The sequence below is a fragment of the Chinchilla lanigera genome, unplaced genomic scaffold (assembly GCF_000276665.1).
Source record: "Chinchilla lanigera isolate Chin_1 unplaced genomic scaffold, ChiLan1.0 scaffold00005, whole genome shotgun sequence".
Classification (NCBI taxonomy): domain Eukaryota; kingdom Metazoa; phylum Chordata; class Mammalia; order Rodentia; family Chinchillidae; genus Chinchilla; species Chinchilla lanigera.
The window spans coordinates 23,762,949-23,784,084 of NW_004955406.1; the positions used below are offsets into that span (position 1 = coordinate 23,762,949).

The following is a 21,136-nucleotide window of genomic DNA, read 5'->3' on the forward strand; positions in this document are numbered from 1 at the left end:
GATCCTCCTGCCTCAGCCCCCCGAATGCTGGGATTACAGGTGTGCGCCACCACACCTGGCTGTACTAACTATATTATATATTTTATATGTGGTCCAATATAATTTCTTTTCATCCGACATGGCTCAGGAAAGCTAAAAGGCTGGACATGCCTGGAGGATACCTGACATCTCCACTTAGATATATTTCAATCTTTATATTTCTGAATCTGGGGTCCTTGCATTCTTTATCACATCTGGTCCTAATTTAGCTGTCTCCAATTCAAAACAAGACACCTTCATTTTTCTCGTTTATTCCAACCCCCCCCCCCCATTTTTTTTGGTCTTTTTGAGATAGGGTCTCACTATGCAGTTCAGGCTGGTGTTAAGCTCACTTTGTACCCCAGGCTGGTCTTGAACTTGCAACGCTCCTCCTGCCTCAGCCTCTTGAGTGCTTTTTCTCGTTAATTTCTAAATCCAAACATTCTTGGCTTTTTTCTCACATCTCACATTCACTGCTAAAGCATATCTTACTGCTTCTACTTTCAACATATTTGCCAACTACTTTAAAGCCTGCCATTTAACATCAGGTTTTTTTCTTTTTCATTTTCTTTTTATTTTATTTTTTTTTTTGGTTTTTCTTCGGTACTGGGAACCGAACTCACGATCTTGCGCTTGCCAGGCAGGCGCTTTGCCGCTGAGCTAAATCCCCAGCCCCTCATTTTATTTTTATACCAGGAATTGAACTCAGGACTTTGTGCTTGCCAAGCAAGCATTTATGCCACTGAGCTATATCCTATCCTCGGACCCAGGTTTTTTTCTTTGGAGACATGATTTTGCTAACTTGCCCTGGCTAGCCTCAAACTTTTGATCCTCCTGCCTCAGCACGCCAGAGTAGCTAAGGTTACAGGTGTGAGTTTCCACAGCAAGCTGTCACAAGCCATGTAAGAAAATAAAATAAGAAACCAAACCTAAAAGTTAAACAATGGCAGAAATAGGTGTGGTGACACATGTTTATAATTTCTGTACTCTGAGAACCTGAGGCAGGAGGACTGCAAGTTTGAGCTAGCCTGGGCAACTTAGTGACTTAAGTGATATGCTATCTCAAATTAAAACAAACAAACAAAAGGGATGGGAATGTAGCTCAGTGAGGACCCTGGGTTCAATCTCTAATACTGAAGAAAAAAAAAAGAAGAAGAAATTTTTAAATTAAAATAAAAACTTTTTTGGAGGGCTGGGGATTTAGCTCAGCAGCAAAAGCGCCTGCCTGGCAAGCGCAAGGTCGTGAGTTTGGTTCCTGGTACCGGAGAAAAACCAAAACCAAAAAAAAAAAAAAACAAAAAACCTTTTTTGGCTAAGAAGCCAATAAATATTTTCATATTGTTAAACGTAAAAGAAGGAAGGCCCCAGAATTAATTTCTAATTCTCTTTTGCCTAAATAATTAATGACAACCTTTTAACAGTACAAAGAAAAAAGTTCTGGCTTCTTTTCTGGGTGTCTCATATTAGTTATTTCATCCACTTTGGTTGAAGTGTCCCACAAGCATTATTTAACAATTTTTGTATCACATGGTCATATACAATTATAGTTATATACATGTTTAAAATTTGTATTTTTGTTTTTTTTGAAGGGAGACTTCTGGTTTTATTCAAATGGAATATTATGAAATCTTCCCTACATGATTGCTGTTTTCATTAGTAGTCTTCCATGGAAATACTTCCAAGTTAGCTGGCATACACAGAACATATTCTCTCAATGGCTGCATTATATTTCATCCCTTTTAATTCCAAGTTGTCACAAAGTAAACAGGGTAGCAGATACCCTTGTACATCTATCTTTACCTATTGATTCTTTTACTTCTATAGTACTCATGAGAAAAACTGGCTCATGGAATGATCTGTATTTTAAATTCTAAAAGATGGTCACAGTTTTTTCCAAAAATGCTGTTAAAATTCATTATCTCAGAATTTAGGAAGTATTTTAACTTGATAAAATCTCTATTTTTGTCCTTCAACTTTATTCTTTTCCCTATGAGTCCTCTTGCTCAATTTATTTCCCCAAATCAATTTTTGTCATAATTGGTTTTTTCTAATTTCCATTTACCTAGAACACAAAACTATGATTTCTGAATATTTACCTTATATTCCACCATCTTTCTGAACATTTTTAACTCTAGTAGTTTTTTAAGCCATCTGCTTTTTTCAATATTCATACCAATTACTTTATTTTCTTGTTTTACTACATTTACCTTGCCTTCAAAAATATGTGTAAAACAGGAGTTGTTCTATTACAAAAGGAAATATATTTTTTTATTTATGTATTTATGTATTTACCTATTTATTTATTTGGTTTTTTGAGACAGGATCTCACTATGTAGTTCAGGCTGGCCTTGAACTCACTGTGAGACCCAGGCTGGCTCCAAACTCACAGCAATCCTCCTGCCTCAGTCTCCAAAGTGCTGGGATTATAGGTATGCACAACCACACCCAGCTAATGTGTAACTTGTTAAAACAGTGTTCAATGAGCAACACAGATTCCTAAGGCCAGAGTACCCAGGACAGAACAGGTGCTTAATAAATTATTTTATTTTTCTGTGGCACCAGGGACTGAATGAGTTCAGACCTTTGCACTGAGTTATATCACTAGCCTTTAAAAAATTGTTTTGAGACAGGTTTTGCTAATTCCCTAAACTGCCCAGGCTGGTCTCAAGTTTGTGATTCTTTTGCCTCAGCCTTCAGGGTACTGTGATCACTTCAGGTATATGTGCCACCATGCCTGGTTATAAATGTTTATTAAACTGAACTTGTGTCATATGTATCTACTGCCTATAGATATATATGGACTTTTATTAAATATATTAAAAGTAGGATTTTTATCTCTCATAATTTAAAAATGAAAATGCTTGATTATGCTTCACAAAAAAATTTCAACACTGGTAATCAATGTTGGATTTCAAACATACAACTTTTTAGTAAGGACAAAAATACTAACCTTCAAATTCAACTGAGACTTTCCAGTGTAAATTCTGAAGGTGCCGACGAAGTTTATGACTGTTACAAGCTCTGAATTTTTCATTAGGACACAATGGGCAAGCCTGTTTGTTTCCTTAAAAAGAAAAAAGGCCTGATAAAGCACACAATATACTAGATATAAATCCCTTGTCTCAGCTACAAAAGACCTAGCAAGGGCCTTTTCCATGCTCTCCTCCCATTTCTTAGATTGAGTCTTTCTTTTTTTTCCTCAAAGAAGTTTAATATTGCTCACGTAAATGAACTTTCTTAACGTTAGGGAAAAGTCATGATACCTTACCCAGGAGGTAATTCATGATAACTGTACACATGAGTAATGATTATTTTTTCTGTGGCTAGCTGATCTCCTTTTTGCCACTAAGAATAGAGAAACTGACGAAATGATAAACTGTATGATAGTCTCTAGCTAAACTGTTTGCTACACGGAGTATCACTTTGAACTCTGGACAGGGAAAGGACAGCAGTTCTCATACTCTCAGAGGAGGAGTTGGCAGACATGCATATGTTATGTGCTATGGTATTGCTTCATTGCTCTGGCAGCAACAAAGACAGCTAACATGGAGTTAGAAAAATGAAGGATGTAGAATAACTACATGAGACCTAATAAAATTGCTCTTCTGAGAAGGGAGGCCATGACTAGAGTATCAATCAAAACTTCATTGTATTAGTGAACTTGTAAATTCTTCCTTCTTTATTGACATATTCCCCAAAAGATTATGCATCATCAAAATACAAGTCTTACTTAAGTAGAAATATATCTCAAACAAGAACTTTAATAGTGTACAAAATAAAGCAATGAAGAATAAAGCAAGAAAACATACAGAAATAACCAATAATTTAGTAATTTTTAACCTAATAAATTTTTCCTCTACAAAACAATGAGAGAATAGGTAAAATTTGTTTTTTATATACATTCCCCACTTCAAGAAACTATGAGGTTAGGGGCTGGGGATTTAGCTCAGCAGCACAGTGCCTGCCTTGCAAGCACAAGGTCGAGAGTTTGATTCCCGGTACTGGAAAAAAAAACCAAACCCAATCCCCCAACCCCCCAAAAAACCAAGAAACTATGAGGTGATCTTGATAAAATCCAAGCACTAAAGACAGGAGAACAGAATAGAAAAAAAGAAGACTGAGACATTAATAACACTGTACAACTCTTACACTACCTCTAAATTCAGACTTTTATATAATAGAATTTTAACTTCCTATTTACTTATCTATTTTTTAGTATCTTTTTGAGACAGGATCTCACTACTCAGTTCAGGCTGGCCTTGGACTCACTTTGTAGCCTAGGCAGGCCTTGAACTTCAGTGATCCTCCTGCCTCAGCCTCCCATGTGCTGGGATTACAGGTATGTGCAACCACGCCTGGCTACTTCCATATTATTTACAGCACTGTTTTGGGGATCCCTTACTCATAGGCAATACCTAACTTAAGAACAGACAGCTCTTAAATTTCTGAGATTGTAATTTCTTTAAGGAGTCTTAATTTATACCATGGTACCTTTGTACATAGAAGGTGATCAGTTTCCTGAATTTAAAAAAGGTGCTTTTTCCTATCCTTCTAGTTCACTGAGAACAAACAAGCCTATTACCAGCAAACGTTTTTATGACCTAAAAGATGACCCATCAAATTGGGGGTGGGGCATAGAAATACCTGCATCAAGATTATCAGAGTTCAGTGAACTGGCAGAGTCAAAATCTCCTTCAGTTACCAAAGCTAACTTCTCTAGATCAGCAAGTTGCCTTTGAATTGAGATGTGTCTCTCTGCAAGAAAATTTTAAGAGTTAGAAAATCTTGTTTTAACAATTTAAGTGTCATTTTTACTTGACCACATCACATGCAAGTTTACACTTTTATTTCCTGTAGTATAGTGATCTGGTATTTAGATGGGGACTACTGTGACAGTTTAGTTTATAAAATCACCAAAGTACTTCACAAAGTAAAAAAGCTGGGAAAAAATCACCAATGTATATCTTCATAGCTTTAACATTTTATCTAATTAGTTAATATAATTCTACAAAAAGTTTCTGCCCTGTACAAAATACTGAAAAAATACAAGCCATGTTGTCTTTAAAGAACTTTCAATTATGTTGAAGAAATTAATGTTAATTTCTAACTGTAACACAAGGTAGGATGAGCAGCAGAGGTAAAGGTAATTGCTGGCATACAGAGGAATGAGTAATTCTAACAAATGACTGAGAATATCTTACTGAGGAAGTGGCATTTGATACGGTATGAACAGAATTTTAATTAATTAGAGATTTGGTGACTGGCCTTATAAACTGAAAAAAAACCTCACAAGGAAAAGCATGTGGAAAAAAACAAAGCCATTCCTATCGAACTCTTGGTTAAAATGTAGTTAGTATGTTTGTGGAGACAGAGTATATAGAAAAATATGCAGCCAAAACTGTAGAATATAGATCATGGGAAGCATAAAATTTATGCACGTTAATAAGGACTTTATTCTTCAGGTATTGATAAGCAGTTTCAGGTTTTTGAGTCTAAAATATATTTAGCATACTCTTGATTAGGTACAGTGGGATGGATCCCTGAGGGCTGTTATATGCACTACTGATTAATATGAATGGATAAAATCTGAAAGTGAGGTATGATGGGATGTTGGCATTTATAAGACGGGCTGAATAAAAATAATTAAGATGGCAGATTTAGAAAGGATAAACGATAAAGAGAATCAAGGTAATACAGAAGTCTGTAAAAGAGAAATGTTCAATACAATGTAGTAGGAATAGTTTTAAAGATCAAGAAAAGACTATTGGGTAAAGTATACAGAAAGTCTCTGGTGACCTTCAAAACTAGAGGTATGGGGCCGGGGGTATAGCTCAGTGGCACAAGTGCCTGCCTGGCAAGTGTAAGGTCCTGCGCTCAATTCCCGGTACCAAAAATAAGTGGTACATTGAGGTTTTTGGTGTACAGGTGAAGAAGACAGAAAATAGTGAAAATCAGTGTATTTTTTCAAGAATTTTGACACTGCAACCTTACTTCCTCTCTTGAGCTTCTCTCATTTGTGTAACTTGTGTACTTTGTTCTCTCCTTAGAAATAAATAGTAAGAAGGCTTAGGCTATGCCTTATTCCTTTTTCTGACGGTTAATTGCCTAGTGCACATAGCAGACACTAAAGTCTGTTAAACGTTTTTTTTTTTTAAAAAAACCATTAGACTTTTGGCTGCAGTAGCACAATGTACTAATAATCTTAGAATTTAACTCAGCACTATCAAATTAAAAGATGATTTTATATTTTATTTTTAAATGAGAAAAACTATAAATATTGGCTAGCTTACTTTTTATACTAGATATTGTTCAAATGACTTATGATAATTACAATTTCTATATGAGGCACAATTTTTTCCTGTTTGAGAAAAAAATTTTTGTTGCGTGTGGTGGTTGTACATGCCTATAATCCTAGCTAGCACTTGGAGGCTAAGGGAGGAAGATGGTGAGTTCAAGGCCACCGTGAACTATACAGAGAGACCCTGTCTCACAACAAACAAGAAAACAAGACACTTTTGATTGCCAAATTTGATTGCTAACTTTTGATTTCTTAGATTTCTAAGTAATAGTAAAGAAATGAATCCATATAGCCAAGTGTGCTGGTGTATGTCCATAATCCAAGGATTCTGTGAGGCTGAAGCAGGAGGTTCTGAAGTTCTAGCCTAGTCTAGGCAAACTGAGAAACTTGGTGAGACCCTATCTCAGAATAAAAAATAAAAACAGGCTGGAGATGTAGCTCAGGGTGAAGACTATATTCAATCCCCCGTACAAAAAAAAAAAAAAGGCATGTGTACAAACCAACCTATCACACGTGTCTTGGCTTTCATAGTTCAATGACATATATGTGAAAACAAAATGCACACCACTATGTAAAGATACGCTTATTGAAATTATTCTGATTGCTAAATACTACAAAGTAAGACCAATCCTGTGGTCGACCATTGAAAAAAGCTATCAGATCTGTCTAAAAATCTGTAATATGCCTATAAGCATCTCTGAAATCACTTTCTGGTTGAATAGAAATTATATAATCTCTACTTAAATTACTCAACTTGCATTTTGTAATAGTAACAATTTAGAAGTTAGTAAGCAAATCTCATTAAATTAGGTGAGTCTAAGATGCTAGGAGGCTCTTTTATAACTTTTCTGTTACTTTGTCCTAAATTTTCAGTTCTATTTCAGCTATGCCATTTTCAACTTGCTTAGTTATGCCTGACTTCAGAGGACTTAACTAAACCATCTAAAAATAATTTTAATAATGATTAATATGTATTATAGATCAAATGTACTTTGGACTCTTAATCATTACATATTTATCCTAGTAAAACATCTTTAGGTTTCTCAAACAGTAGACATTCTTCAAAATACACTTTTAAATTTTGAAAAACACCAGTAAATCTTTCTAAACTATGCTTACCTTCTTTTTAATAGTGAGGAGGTAGAGAAAGCATGCATTACCTAAAGCTACTGAACTACTTCTATTAACTGAAACAGAATTTCGAGGTGAGGTAGGAGACCACTTATTCTGAAGCCTGTAAACATCCTCTACTCACCTACCACAGTTGCAGCTGAAGAAATAACTGGCCTTATTTTGCACCTGCAAGTGCTTGATTTTATATGAGGCATGCTGATTCTTTCCTGTGATCAGTCTTACTCTTTTTAGCAGTTACATGCTGTTTTAAAACTGCAAACAATTATTTTAGTCCATGACGATCCTTGTGTTTCATAAACATTAGACTCGAAACTGATCTAGAAATAGTAGAGCTGATGAATTCTTTTATTTCAAGTAATTCGAAAGAGTACAAAGGTCAGTTTATGGACCACAACGTAATTTGTTGAAAGAGCCTACTCTTTCTCAGATCTAACATTTTAAAATGTTCAGATGATCCTTAAGTGTCGATTATCAATCTTTTAAATTTCTGTATGGCCTAATAAACCACCCCTTAGAAGACATGCAAGCACAGTCGGATCACGTAATATGGGCTATTAATTTTCAACAGTCGACTTCTGCTGAGAGTACAAAACTTAACACACATTTATGTGTGAGGAAAGACATCCAGAATTTAGTACGCTCTTTCCCAAACAACTCATTAGCTTCGAATTCTTGTTGGGAGCAAGTGCCTAAACAAAACGGAATAATGAGACAAACCCATCTCTTCTCTGTGTATGTCGAGGCCGAAAAGCTAGTTGACAGTACTGTTTTCTAAATCTTGGCGAAGCTAGGATCTCAACGGGTTGCCTCGTTTTATTGTGTCATGTTTATAAGAGTTAAGCAGAGCAGAATGGACTGAAAGGGATACTACTAAATTATGTGTAACTACCTCTACCTGTACCATAAAAATGCCGTTTAACGAAAAAGCCCCTAACCTTGTCATTTACTTCTGTCTTGCCGCACCCCTGGCCTCCACCTTTCCCCCGGTTTTCCCCGAGGTTTACGGAGGTGCGTTCTTCCATTAACGTTACCCTCCCCCACCTCACCGCCCCTCCCCCACTTTCCTAAGCCTGCCCTTCCCCGTAAAAACCGTCCCGGAGGGCAAAGACCTCCCCTGCTCCCCGGCAAGGCGCGCTTTCTCGCTCCTTTGCGGCAGAAAGATCTGGGCCTCCTGCACTTACTGCTTTCAGCCTCCTCTGGGACAGAGGCTAGGGACGGGGACAGGGCCGCAGCCTGGGCAAGGGCTGGGGCTGAAGCCGAGGCCGGAGTCGGAGCCGAGTCTGGGGCCGGAGCTGGGACCGGAGCCGAGTCCGGGGCCGGGGTCAGGACCTGGGCCACCTCCTCCTTCTCCGGGGGCAGCAGCTCCTCCTCCGCCATGTTCTCCATAGTTACCGCCTCCGCGCCAGGGCCGCCCGGGGGCCGGGAGGGGGCTTACGGCGGGGTAAGAGGGCTGACGTGAACGCCCAGGGCTGGATCCAAGGAGTGGGGAAGAGAATGGGGAGGGCGGGATGCGTTCGACAAACCAAAGACGGAAAACCAGTGACCAAATCCCGTGCAAAGAAAAACCGAAACCCAGGGGCAGCGATTCGAGAACCCATCGACTTCCCTTCCCCCAGGCGTTACGACGCCACCACAGACTGCGCAGACGCCAGGTAGGAATGACGTCCAATGGGGTGAGAGAGTTCCCTCTCCACAGTGTCTCCGTTCCACAGCTCACCCCTGAACCCAACTAAGACTACAACTCCCAGGGTGCACCGCGCCGAGCGGGCGCGGCCGACCTCCAAATTCGCGAGGAAGCGCCTGAAGATCTACAAAAGCGCCCCGCGGCGTTAGCGCCGTAGTCTGGCGCCGAGCGCCGAACTACGTTTCCCAGCGGGCAGCGCGCGAGGCGGGGGTCTTTTCCTGTGCCTTGGAACTGTGGAAGCGGCGCGGCCACCGACGCTGCTAAGGTAAGGAACGGGACGGTCAGTGGAGTTTTCTCAGGACAGGGTCGCTCTCCTCTCGGCCCCAAGTACCGTCGCGGGTTGGGGCTGTACGAGGGGGACTCACGGGTCGCTGGAGCCTGGGCGGGGCGGCTCTGGGTAGACCGGGGTCGGACCCGCTGCGGGGAGGGTTGGTTCCGGCCCGGCGCTGTGGGGGCCGGGGGTTCTGGGGAGTGTCTGTGAAGCGTGGACCCCGCAGTTTAGGAGCCCTGGACCAGACTTCTAGTGGGTCCGGCTGACTTGGAGTTGCTGTGTGCTCGTCATTTCGCGCCCTCTCGTTTCCTTTGTTTTTGTTTTTGTTTCGCCTTCGTATTCACAGTATGAGCCGGACTCCGGTGCAGGCGTCCCTCGCGTAGGAGTTGGATTTGCCTTTTTATAGCCTCCTCCTCCCCCCCCCCCCCCGGTACTGGGGATGGAACCAGCGCCTTCACCCCGAGCTACATCCCCACGCCTTTTTGTAGTTTTACTTTGTATTTCCAGATGGGGTCCAAGTCGCTATTTTGCCCTCGCTGGGCTCTGACTCGCGATCCTCTTGCCTCATCTTGCCAGAGTGCGCCACCACGCACTTGTTTGCGGACTTTTCGAATCAGACCTCTTGAGTGTGTTGAAATAAGAGGCCTTGTTGTTGGTATGTTTCCCCAAGGCATACGGGCAGTGAGTTCTCCCCCGTCCCCCGCCCCGCGCGCTTTTCTTACCTGTACTGGCTTGCAGTACTTGACAGCCAAGCTACTCCCTCCCCCAACAAAACCACAACAAAAAATGAGCATTCAGGGGAAAAAAATTTGAATTTTCTGGTTGCCCAGCCTGTGACTGGTCTGAACGTTATAGGCAGCAGGAAGGAGAGGGGAGAGCAGTTTTACTCTCAGGTGCAAGGATCACTCTTCTGGTTCGGTTTTCTTGGCTAATAAAACTGCGGAGTGCCTTTCTTATTGCCTGTTTCACAACGCAGAGGAGAGAGCATGATTTTTGGTACTTTGAAACCATCTCTGGAAGTTAGCCTCTTTCCTCCCCTCTCATTAAGTGTATGAGGGAGGCGCTTTTCCTACTTTAATGGAAACAGATAATCCCTATCAAGATTACTCAAATTACAGCTCTAAAGCCTTTTTAATCCACTCCCTTAAACTAGTAGTCCTGGATGTGTAGTTGATTGCCTGCTTAACAGTTAGTTACTAATGGGATGGTACAGTTAACATATAAAAATGCTGGCCGTATCAGTGCACCATTCAAGAATCACAGATTTTAAAAATTTCTAAGGAAGCACTCTTTTTTTCTTTTAATGTAGTGGACTACATAAGAGTGTGATTACCGAGCAGCAGAGATTGTCAGGATCTATCTCGGAGACTTCCCACATAGAAAGTACCACCCTCTGTTAGTTTGTTTTGGTATGTATAAAATCAGTTTTTTTTTTTTTTTTTTTTTTTTTGAGACAGGATCTCGCTGTGCTCTTCAGGCTGGCCTTGAGCTCACGTTGTAACCCAGGCTGGTCTTGAACTCCAAACGATCCTCCTGCCTCCACCTCCTGAATGCTGGAATTACAGGCATGCGCCACCTTGCCCAGCCCTTTTTTTGTCTTTTTGAGTATAAAATCAATATGAATTTCACCTTAATATAGATATAAAACATGTCATAGTAAACATTTGGATGTTTTCCCTTGGATAGTCCACAGTCTTCAATGTTCTTTTTCATGATGTCTTGGGGTAAGAGTTTTAAATTAGTGTTAGGGAATCCAAAAAAACCGGATGGGTCAGTGACAATTATAAAACATAACAGTATGGCCAGTTAGATAGCATTGTGACCTCTAAAGAATGTCTTTCATGGAAGTTCTTTTTTTGCTTTTTCTTCTTAAAGAGATTGGTGGCAGGTTTCTCTGTGTTGCCCCAGGTTGACCCCAGAGCTTTTGGTCTCAAGGTATCCTTCAGTCTCAGCCTCAGAGTAGCTGACAATGGGCACATGCGTCACCCTGTCAGACTGAAGTTTTTTTTTTTTTTTGTCCTCTCTGACTCCCCAATGGACTAGAATCCTTGAGACAAGAAAGAGAAAAAGATTACTGCTGTAATTTGGAAGGTGAACTGTGAATTGGACTATTAACATAAACTAGTTTATAAAGCAAAATCTCTGGTTAGTTTAGACTGTGTTCTTCAAAGTATGTGTCGAATAATAATTTATATTTCTTTCTAGATTCTTAAGGTACCAGCATTTTCTTCTTTTCATATTCATCAGAGCATTCTAAAAGTTTAGTATAATTGATCATTATTTTATTTTATGTTATTTTGAGATAGGGTCTCACATTGTAATTCAGGCTCACCTTAAACTCACTGTGTAGCCCAGGCTGGCCTTGGACTCCTGACAATCCTTCTGCCTCAGGTGAGTGCTGAGATTACAGGCCTGTGTCACCACCCCGGGATCATTCTTTTTTAGAACTTCACTTACTTTGATCATATTTGATCAAGAATAATGGGAAGTTCTTGGTTTCTAGCCTTTATTATGTTCATATTTTCAGGTATCATTACCAGCTGTTCTCCTTTCCTTGGGCTTTAGTTCTAGATCCCTTTTATTTCTTCCCAACCCAAATGGTGATGTTCCCAGTCTGCAGTCTCTAGCCACAGTATCCCACAACAGGATGCTGCTCTATGCTGTGGGTGCACACTAATTTGAGACTTTCTGACCATATGGTGTGGCTATGCTTGTCTTAATACATACATACATACACACACACACATATACATAGTTACATTTTTTTGTGGCGAGAGTCATCAGTTAATAATACTAACTTGACCTATAGGAGGGCTGGAAAGGTGAAAATTGGATAGGAAGTAGAGAAACAGCAGTAGGCAAGGATTGGAAGTGGCTAAGAACAAAAGAGTGCGTATTCTGAGGAAGAATTCATGCATTCATTGAGCATATGAATATCTCTCAAGTTTTCAATACGGCATACTTCTTGAGAAGCTCTGGGTCTAGTAGAAAAACTCATTATTTAGACCCTACTAGGTACCACCTTGTCTATACATCCACTGTTTCATCTGATCCCTTCAAAAAATCTCTAGAATGAGTTGTCTCTGCTTGATTTACAATGAAACTGGGACTCAAAAAATGTATGGTTTTGGGGCTGGGGATTTAGCTCAGCGGCATAACGCCTGCCTGGCAAGTTGTGAAGTTGTGAGTTCAGTTCCTGGTACCAGAAAAAAACAAAAAAAATGTACGGTTTGCCTGAAGTTTCACAGAGGGTGTGTCTGGAAAAATGAAAATTTACAGTTAACTGGTATTTGAGGTGTAGATGCGGTAAAACACAGCAGTCTTGTAGGCAGTAAAAACTGATGATCTACTGAGAAAAGTTGGGGCTCAAGGTATAGTTCTGAGAGTAATTAATGAAGAGTTGCTAAAACTGGGGGAGAGGAACAGATCCTTATAAAGGAGAATATAAGGAAAGAAAAGTGGAATAAGAGAATCTTAATATCTTGAGAATGGCTAGAAAATGGGAATCATTTTGTAAAACTCTTAATCTTTATATACCTTTACATACCTGAATAATTTTTGTATATTTTATGTTATAAAAACACATCATGTATTTTTAATGTTTATTTGGCTTTTCAAGATGTCCAACAAAGAATCTTGTGGAAAAGAAGAAAAGTCTCAGAGAAATGGCATCATCTCATCATCCATCTATGATGAAGTAAGAATTTTGGTTTACTGACTGTAGATATTTCCCCCTTTTTAAAGAATAGTTTTGTGTAATGTAAAAAAAATATACCTTACTTTTACAGTGAGGTATGAAAATATCTTGCTCTGCCTGTCTGACTCAGAAGTCATTTGCTTTCTATTCTTCTTTCTTTCTTTATTTATATTTTTTCCCCTCTCAAGTCTGTGAGATAGCTGTTATCCCCGTGAAAGTTTTAAGATCTGAAGCTTAGAAAGTAGTACTTTAGATAATTTTCCTAAATATTCTAAGTCCCTTCAATCCTCCCATTCATAATAACTCACCATTAGACTATTTTTCACATTTTCTCCCTTTTCTGTTTCCTCCCTTTTCCATTTCCTCAATGTTAGCTAAAATTGTACTCTTGTCAAGCAGAGTGGCCAATGCTATGGGGATGGGTAGGACTATTGGTAAGGAAGACATGCTTACGATGTTTCTTCTGTATTATTCTCAGCACCCTGCCTTTAAGCAGTATTTCGGTATGTGAAATTTAGGATATCTTGTTAATTGAATGGATATTGTTTCTAGGAGGCAAGACTGCAATGTGACTGATATAATTAAAGCAAACAAACAAAAAATCTTGTGATTTTTATTATATGCCCTCTGAATAATCCGTGCAGTTCATCAGGATTAGACAATGTGTATGCTATTTCAAAGTGAGACGTTAACCTGGCAAAGGTGAATGAATAGTTAGGCTGGATGAAGGATTAAAGATGTCATTGCACTTTATGGTGTTTGTTCCTTGCTTATTTATTTTCTGATTAAGAATCTGGTCTTCTAGGTATAGTGATAATTGGAATGGGCACCCTGCGGCATGGGCGAACAGTATTCTTCCTTCCTTCCTTCCTTAATTTGTATCCCCTTCTCCTATGTGTCACTCATAGTATACTGTTCACTATTTCTTCCCATTTCCTTGTAAGCATACTCTAACCAGACTTTCTCTTGTCATTACGCCCCCAGTTATATTCTCTTCAAGGCCAGTAATGGTTTTCACGTTGCTAAGCCCATTGGTCAATTGTAAGATCTTACACGACTTAATCTATCAGCAGTATTTGTCGTAACTGATGATGCCTTGTTCTTGACACTTGTACTTCATGTAAGTTTTGAAGTAACTGTGCTTTTGATTTTTCTCCTCACTGGTGACTACTCAGTCCTGTGCTGGCTTCTCTCCATCTTCTTAAAATTTAACTTGTCAGCTGCCCAGGCTGTTTTCCCATTTTCGTAAATTACAGTTCCATTCTTTCAGTAGTTTAGTCCAAAATGCTGTGATCATCCCTGCCTGTGTCTAGTCTATTAGCAAATTTAATTAGCTTTTTCTTTATAATAAATTCAGACTTTATCTCATCTGTTGCTATCACCATGAGCCAAACAATGTTTATTTTCCTTGATTATTCCAGTGGTTTCTGAATTGATCTCCCTCCTTCTCCTTTTACTTCCTTATGGTCTTATTCTTAAAACAGCAGCATTGTGGTCCAATTAAAATCATGTCACTTTCCTCAGTATGTGTTAGTGGTTTTCCATGTCATCCAGAGTAATAACAAATGTCTTCTGTGGGGCTCACAAAGTCACCTGCTCTCCCCATCTCAGCTGCTGTCGCTCTTTCTTTGGTCTTCCATCCCATGGCTTGTTGTGGTTCAAACCAACAAGGTACATTCCTGCTTCTAGAGCTTTACTCTTGCCAGTATTGCTTTTGAATTGAAAACTTTCTCTCGATATTTACTTGGTTTATTTCATCATGTCATTTAGGTGTTCATTCAAATGTCAGCTTATCAGTGGAGTTCCATCTGACTGCTCTTTTATTTGTTTTTTTTTTTTTTTTGGTTTTTCTCCGGTACCGGGAACCGAACTCACGACCTTGTGCATGCCAGGCAGGCGCTTTTGCCGCTGAGCTAAATCCCCAGCCCCCTGACTGCTCTTTTAAAAATTGCAAGTCTTTCTTTTAGTTCTAAGCCATTTCTTTCTCTTTCTTTCTTTCTTTCTTTCTTTCTTTCTTTCTTTCTTTCTTTCTTTCTTTCTTTCTTCTTTTTTTAGAGCAGAATATATTTATTGAGGGAAAGAAAGCTTCTGTCCAAGAGAGGGACAGAAGGCGGGCCCAAGTGGGTTATCCCAGACTCTGTCTTTTCTAGGGACTTTTATAGAGCAAAACCATGAGGTGAGGCGGGTCCAAGGTAGGGGAAAATGGACAAAACTATGGTCAGCCAATAACAATTGTTCAGGTAAAATTGATTAAATTGGGGATCAAATGGGGAAGCAAATCATGTAGCAAGCAGGCATGAATACAGAACAGGGGCTTTTCCTGTAAGGGGTTGGGTCAGTGATTCTTCAAGGTGATTGTTACCTATTTAGAATATCAATCCCTGATGTCCATCCCTTGGGAGGTAAGTGGGTGGGTGTGTTTGTTTAATCTTTAGTTTTGAGATCTGGCCCAAAGCAAGTACCACCTCTCCATTTGTAAGGTATCTTGTCTTCCATCCTGGCTCCTTGGAGGGCCTGGCCCTGTCTGACTGCCTATAATATTTCTATCTAACTCAGCTGCCTATAACATTTCCCCCTCTGAAGAATTAACCTGAACTGCCATGAGGGAGTAACGGGTGATGACCACTCTGGCTTCTTCAGGCTGAAAGAGGTTGTAGTAGTTTATTGGCAGTCAGAGATACTCTTCAGAGGGTCTGTCTAAAGGCCCTCAATAGACATCAGGTATTTTCATCTTGGGTAGGCATATAGCTTTAAATCTGGAGGAAACAAAGCCAAAGAAACAATAAAGTGTGCATGGGCCAAATAATAAGACCAGCAGGATTATTATGAATATTGTCAACAAAGATTTCTACCAAGAGGAACAGGTAAAGAGAGGATAAGCTCTGAGCTATGAGCTCCACTAGCTGAGCACTAGTCCCAGGTGTAAGTGAGGAACTTTCAAGAATCTGATGTAGTTACACTGCCTATGCTGTCTTCCTTGTCCCGTTTTCTATGAAGGAGTTGCCATCACAGAAAAGGGTCATATCAGGGTTAGTAAGGGGTGTGTCTAATAAGTCTTCTCTAGCTGCATATGTATGGAGAATTACCTGTTCACAGTCATGTCTGTCAGCCTCAATTTCCTCCTCTTCTGACAAAAAGGTAGCAGGGTTTAAGGAGGAACATGTCTTTATTTGAATGGCTGGTCCTTCTACAAGTACAGCCTGGTATTTAAGGAGTCCAGCTGTCTGATAGCCAGAGGCTGCCTTTGGATGAAAGAAGTCCTGTCACATTGTGAGGTGTGTATACAGTGAGATCTTCACCAAGCCCTTTCTTGTCCCCTTTCTGTGCTTTATTCTATAGGATTACCTGACACATAAATTATATTCTTTGTTTACTTATAAAATCCTGCACTAGATTTTAACTGTTAGAGATTTTTATTGTTTTAAATTAACATTTACCTGCTGTGTAGTATGTCTGGTACAAGGTAGGTACTCCAAACAAGTTTGTCTGTAGTTAAACTTAAAGATTTACTGAAAAATAACAGGATATATGGTTTTACATTGTAGAAGGCTGAATCCCATCATGGCAGTGCTATATTACAACACACTTACCCCATCAAATCTTGTCAGCTGGCCTGCTATATTATTCCTGTATCTATTTCATTTCTAGTTTATGTGCTCCCAGGGCTTTTTATTTCTAAGTAAGTCTTTCTTCTCGTTGCCTCTTTGTTTTTCTTATCAAAGTTTATGTGTTGTAAAATGTTGTTCTCCTCTAGGGCCCGTGATGGACTAGGTATGCCAATTTATGATGAAATAATGCTCTGTCATACTGTGGTTTATTTTATGCTTTTATTGTCCGTCCTTTTTTACTCCACATGGCATTCTTAGGACAAGAATGAGAAAAAAGCCTCATCGGGTTCTGCTATTTGTGCTTACTCTGTAAGATCAGTTTCAACACAGAAGAGAAAACTGGTGAGTGACTACATATTAAAACTAACTAAAAACTATTTATATTAAAGTTTTGTATTTTTTTTAAGAGCTGAGTTCTTGCTGGGTTGGCCAAGGTGGCCTCAGACTCTGGTTCTAGCCGTCTGAGGCAGAGGGTATATAATATAAAATTTCTCCATATTTTTTCTATTTTATTTACTTTTGATAGACAATAAAAAAATCAATGTTTGTTTTATTTTTCTCACCAAAAATATTTATTGGGTTCTTTATTTCTTGTGGTGTTAGACCCTACCCTGTGGGATAGACAACATGGATATAAACTTAGTTTTTCAGCCTTCTCACATATAATGTCTCAGCTACTTTTCTTTCATTGCAGAGACAAAATACCCAACACCCAAAATTAAGGAAGAAAAGGCTTATTTAGCTCACAGTTTGTGGAGGTTTCAGTCCATAATCAGTTGGCTCTAAGGCAGCAGGGCATGGCAGATTGGGGGAGGGGACAGTTCATGGCAGCCAAAAGCAGCAAAAACAAGAGCACAATAGGGAGAGCAAGCTTCTTTTCTCTTTATATTGCATGTACGCTCCCCCCTCCCCACAGGGTGCTCAGGATGTTTGCACTGTGGGGACTCTGGCCCCCTGCTGAGTTATTTAATTAAACTTAAACTTCTGAATTTGTCACAGTGAACAACATCCTAGAGTGGTAAGGGCATGTCCTTCCCATCCTAGAAGTAGAACTGCAGTTACTTAGTTAAGCTGCTAGACTTCTCAAGTTGAGACAATGTATCAACCATTACATATGGTTGTATTGGTCTTTATAATCTCATTTGGAGGTGGCCAACACAGATATTTTGTTCGTGTGCTCATGTTTCAGAAGTTGAGATCTAGGAGGTCAAATGATTTGCTCAAGGATGTAAAATTATTTGCAGTAATAGAGCCAGGTGGAGAGTTCTTTCTACTTTCACACAAATAATTAAAAATAGTGACAGCAGATTAAACATGTTAAGATAATCTCTGAATATATTGAAGTTAAAGGTATATCTATGTAATTGTGATGGGTAAAAGGGAAAGTAGTAAAAGTTCCAGGGATACAAAATTATGTGTTTTAAGAATTTAAAAGTACTTGTTTTCATATATAGTGATGCATTGCTTAGCAATGGGGATACATTCAGAGAAATGCATTCTTTGATGATTTTTTTTAAAGAGAAAAAAACAGTAAGTAGAATGATACATAATTTCAAAGCAAGATAATAGGAAATTAAGAATGGTTAGTATATTGCATGTGTTGTCTTCAAAATAATTGCTCAGATTACAAGATATAGGCGTACAAGATTGATGAAACAATATAAGCTCTAACTGTTCTCTTCAGTGAACTAAAAGAAATTAGTAGCCATCTTGTGTGTGTCTACATACATGTTTTTTCTTTTCCCTTTTCTCCTTTCCCCCATCCCAATTGTTCTTTCCTTTTGGGTAATTTCTTTCCCTTTCACAGTATTTATTATAGATTTTGGATCTTATTTACTCTTTCAGTTTCTTGCACTAGGGAGACAATATGATATTGATATACATGAGTCTGATTTTTTTCACTTATAAATGTGGTCTCTAGTTTCATCCATTAACCTATGAAAACCTCAAGTTTATCCTTCTTTATAGCTGAATAGTACTCCATTATAGAAAAATACCGCATCTTTTTATCCATTCTTTGGTTGATGGGCATTTGGGTTGTTTCCAAGATTTAGCTACTACAAATTGTGCTGCTGTAAACATGGGTGTACATATATTAATGTGGTATGATGTTTTTAATTCTTCTGGAAAAATACCCAGAAGAGAAATAGCTGGGTTGAGTGGGACCTTTAATTCTAGTTTTTTGAGGAACCTCCACACTGATTTCTACCAGTTTGCACTCCCACTGACAGGGGAGAAGGGTTTCTTTCTCCTCACAGCCCCTCCAGCATTTGTTATTGGTTGATTTCTTAATGATAACCATTCTTCCTGGGGTGAGATGGAATCTCAGTGCTGTTTTTTTTTTTTTTTTTGGTTTTTTTTTGGTACTGGGAACTGAACTCACGACCTTGCGCTTGCCAGGCAGGTGCTTTGCCGCTGAGCTAAATCCCCAGCCCCCTCTCACTGCTGTTTTAATTTGCATTTCTTGAATGACTTATGATGTTGAACATTTTTTTATGCATTTATTTGCCATTTGTATTTTTTGAGAGGTGTGTATTCATCTCAGATGCCCATTTTTGGATTGGGTCTTTGAATTTTGGGGGGCCTGATTTTTTAAATTCTTTATATGTTTTAGATACATGTTCTTTATCTGAGGGACAGTTGGCTAAACTTTTTTCTCCAATCTGTGGGCTTGCTTTTCACTCTGCTGGTGATTTCTTTTGATGTGCAAAGGCTTAATAAGGTGAGATCCTAGTTGTTGATTGTTTGAAGTACTTCCTGTGTAGTTGAGTTTTTGTTTATGAACTCCCTCCCTACCCCTGTGTCGTCAAGATTTCTATCTACTTTGTCTTCTAGTAGATTTAGTGTTTCTGTTTTATTTTTATTTTTTATTGTTTTGGTACCGGGCATTGAATTCAGGACCTTGCTCTTAGCCAGGTAAGCGTTTATGCCACTGAGCTATATCCCTGGCACAGTGTTTCTGTTTTAATATTTAGATCTTTGATCCATTTTGACTTTAGTATAGTGCATGGTGATAGGCATAGGTCTAGTTTTAGTCTCCTAGGTGATTTTATTTTGTAAACATTACAGTGTACTTACATAAACCCAGATAACATAGCCTATTATGATTTAGGCCGTATGTTATAGCCTATTGCTCAAGGCCATGGCATGTTACTATACTGAATACTCTAGGCCAGGGATGGTGAACCCCTTAGAGCATTCACTAATAACAAACAGCACTCTGCAACACGTGTGCCATAGGTTGGTCACCACTGCTTTCGGCAATTAAAATACATGTTTGGTTAAGTTATTTGTATATCTAAGTATATTAAAATATAGAAAAGGTATAGTAAAAATAAGAAGTAAAAGATAAAAATGGTAGACTTGTATTGTAGAACTGGAAGTAGCTATAGTGAGTCATCGAGTAAGTCATGAGGGAATGTGAAGACCTATGACTTTACTGAACACTATTATAGCCATGGTACACTTAGGCTTCGTTAAATTTATTAAACTTCTTTTCTTTGACAATAAATCAATCTTAGCGAACTGTAGCTTTTTTATTTTATAAACTTTAATCAGTTTAAATAATTCTTAATTTAAAATGCAAACAAATTGTACAAAATAATTTTCTTTATGTCTGTGTTACATAATTTTTTCATTTTAAAAATTATTTATTTTTTAACTTTTGTTAAAAACTCAGATGGGCAGACACACATATACCCATATACAAAACATACATGCTAGCCTAATCTTATACAGAGACAGGATCATTCATATCACTGTCCTCTGCATCCACATCCTTTCCCACTGGAAGTTCTTCAGGGGCAATAGCATGCATAGAGCTGTCATCTGTGATGATAATGCCTTATGGGATACCTGCCTGAGGCTTTCTGGGGAGAGTTTCTGGGTGTCACACCATATACTGTACCACTGAGCTATATCTCCAGCTTCAGAGGCTTTTTTTGATGTCACTGTTTTCAGAAATGTATTCCTGGTCATTTGGTTGGTTAGTTTCTTCCTATATTTGCTTATAAGCAGATAATGTACCCTGACCACCCCTCTCTAGTAATGGCAACCTTTTGTTGTTGGGCTATAAACATTTTTAGGAGCTTGTTGAAATCTGTAACAGCCTGGACTAAATCTTTCAGTGAATATTTTCCTGGGAGTTTGTGTTATTCTGCAGTTTCCTTTTCTCTTGGTCTTTTCTCAGCTGTGCATTGTTGTTCCAGTTTGATTATAAATTTATTGGCTTACATCACATCTGCAGTCTTCCACTGAAATGTATGACATGATTATAATTGTTTTGCAGTTTATTGTTTTTATATCAATCTTCTTTTTCTGATGCTGGCAAGGGATTGAACCCAGTGCCTTGTGCATGCTAAACATATGCTCTACGACAGAGGTATGCCCCACGCCATAATCTTCTTTTTTTTTTTTTTTTTTTTTT

At 38.9% G+C, this 21,136-nt stretch overlaps 2 protein-coding genes across 11 annotated transcripts in view; one reads left to right on the forward strand and one right to left on the reverse strand.

The window, feature by feature from the left end:
• The window catches only part of Trmt1l (tRNA methyltransferase 1 homolog (S. cerevisiae)-like), a 36,296-nt gene extending 27,234 nt beyond the window's left edge, over nucleotides 1-9,062 (reverse strand). The window contains exons 1-4 of one of the 4 annotated variants that reach the window (XM_013521698.1): nucleotides 8,632-8,721; nucleotides 7,572-7,702; nucleotides 4,663-4,773; nucleotides 2,969-3,082 (exon numbers count right to left, since the gene is read on the reverse strand). In XM_013521698.1, the coding sequence (XP_013377152.1) occupies nucleotides 2,969-3,082; nucleotides 4,663-4,773; nucleotides 7,572-7,644 (298 nt within the window). In that variant the 5' untranslated portion in view covers nucleotides 7,645-7,702; nucleotides 8,632-8,721. Of the gene's footprint in view, nucleotides 1-2,968; nucleotides 3,083-4,662; nucleotides 4,774-7,571; nucleotides 7,768-8,631 lie in introns of all 4 variants that reach the window. The other 3 variants (XM_005375073.2, XM_005375072.2, XM_013521695.1) reach the window with 3 other exon arrangements.
• A 181-nt stretch (nucleotides 9,063-9,243) lies between these two features.
• Nucleotides 9,244-21,136, forward strand: part of Swt1 (SWT1 RNA endoribonuclease homolog (S. cerevisiae)) — an 89,174-nt gene continuing 77,281 nt past the window's right edge. For 2 of the 7 annotated variants that reach the window (XM_005375066.2, XM_005375070.2), the window contains exons 1-3: nucleotides 9,246-9,399; nucleotides 13,025-13,102; nucleotides 16,969-17,052. In XM_005375066.2, the coding sequence (XP_005375123.1) occupies nucleotides 13,025-13,102; nucleotides 16,969-17,052 (162 nt within the window). In that variant the 5' untranslated portion in view covers nucleotides 9,246-9,399. Of the gene's footprint in view, nucleotides 9,400-9,912; nucleotides 10,061-10,714; nucleotides 10,815-11,760; nucleotides 11,797-13,024; nucleotides 13,103-16,968; nucleotides 17,053-21,136 lie in introns of those variants that run through there. The other 5 variants (XM_005375067.2, XM_005375068.2, XM_005375071.2 and 2 more) reach the window with 5 other exon arrangements.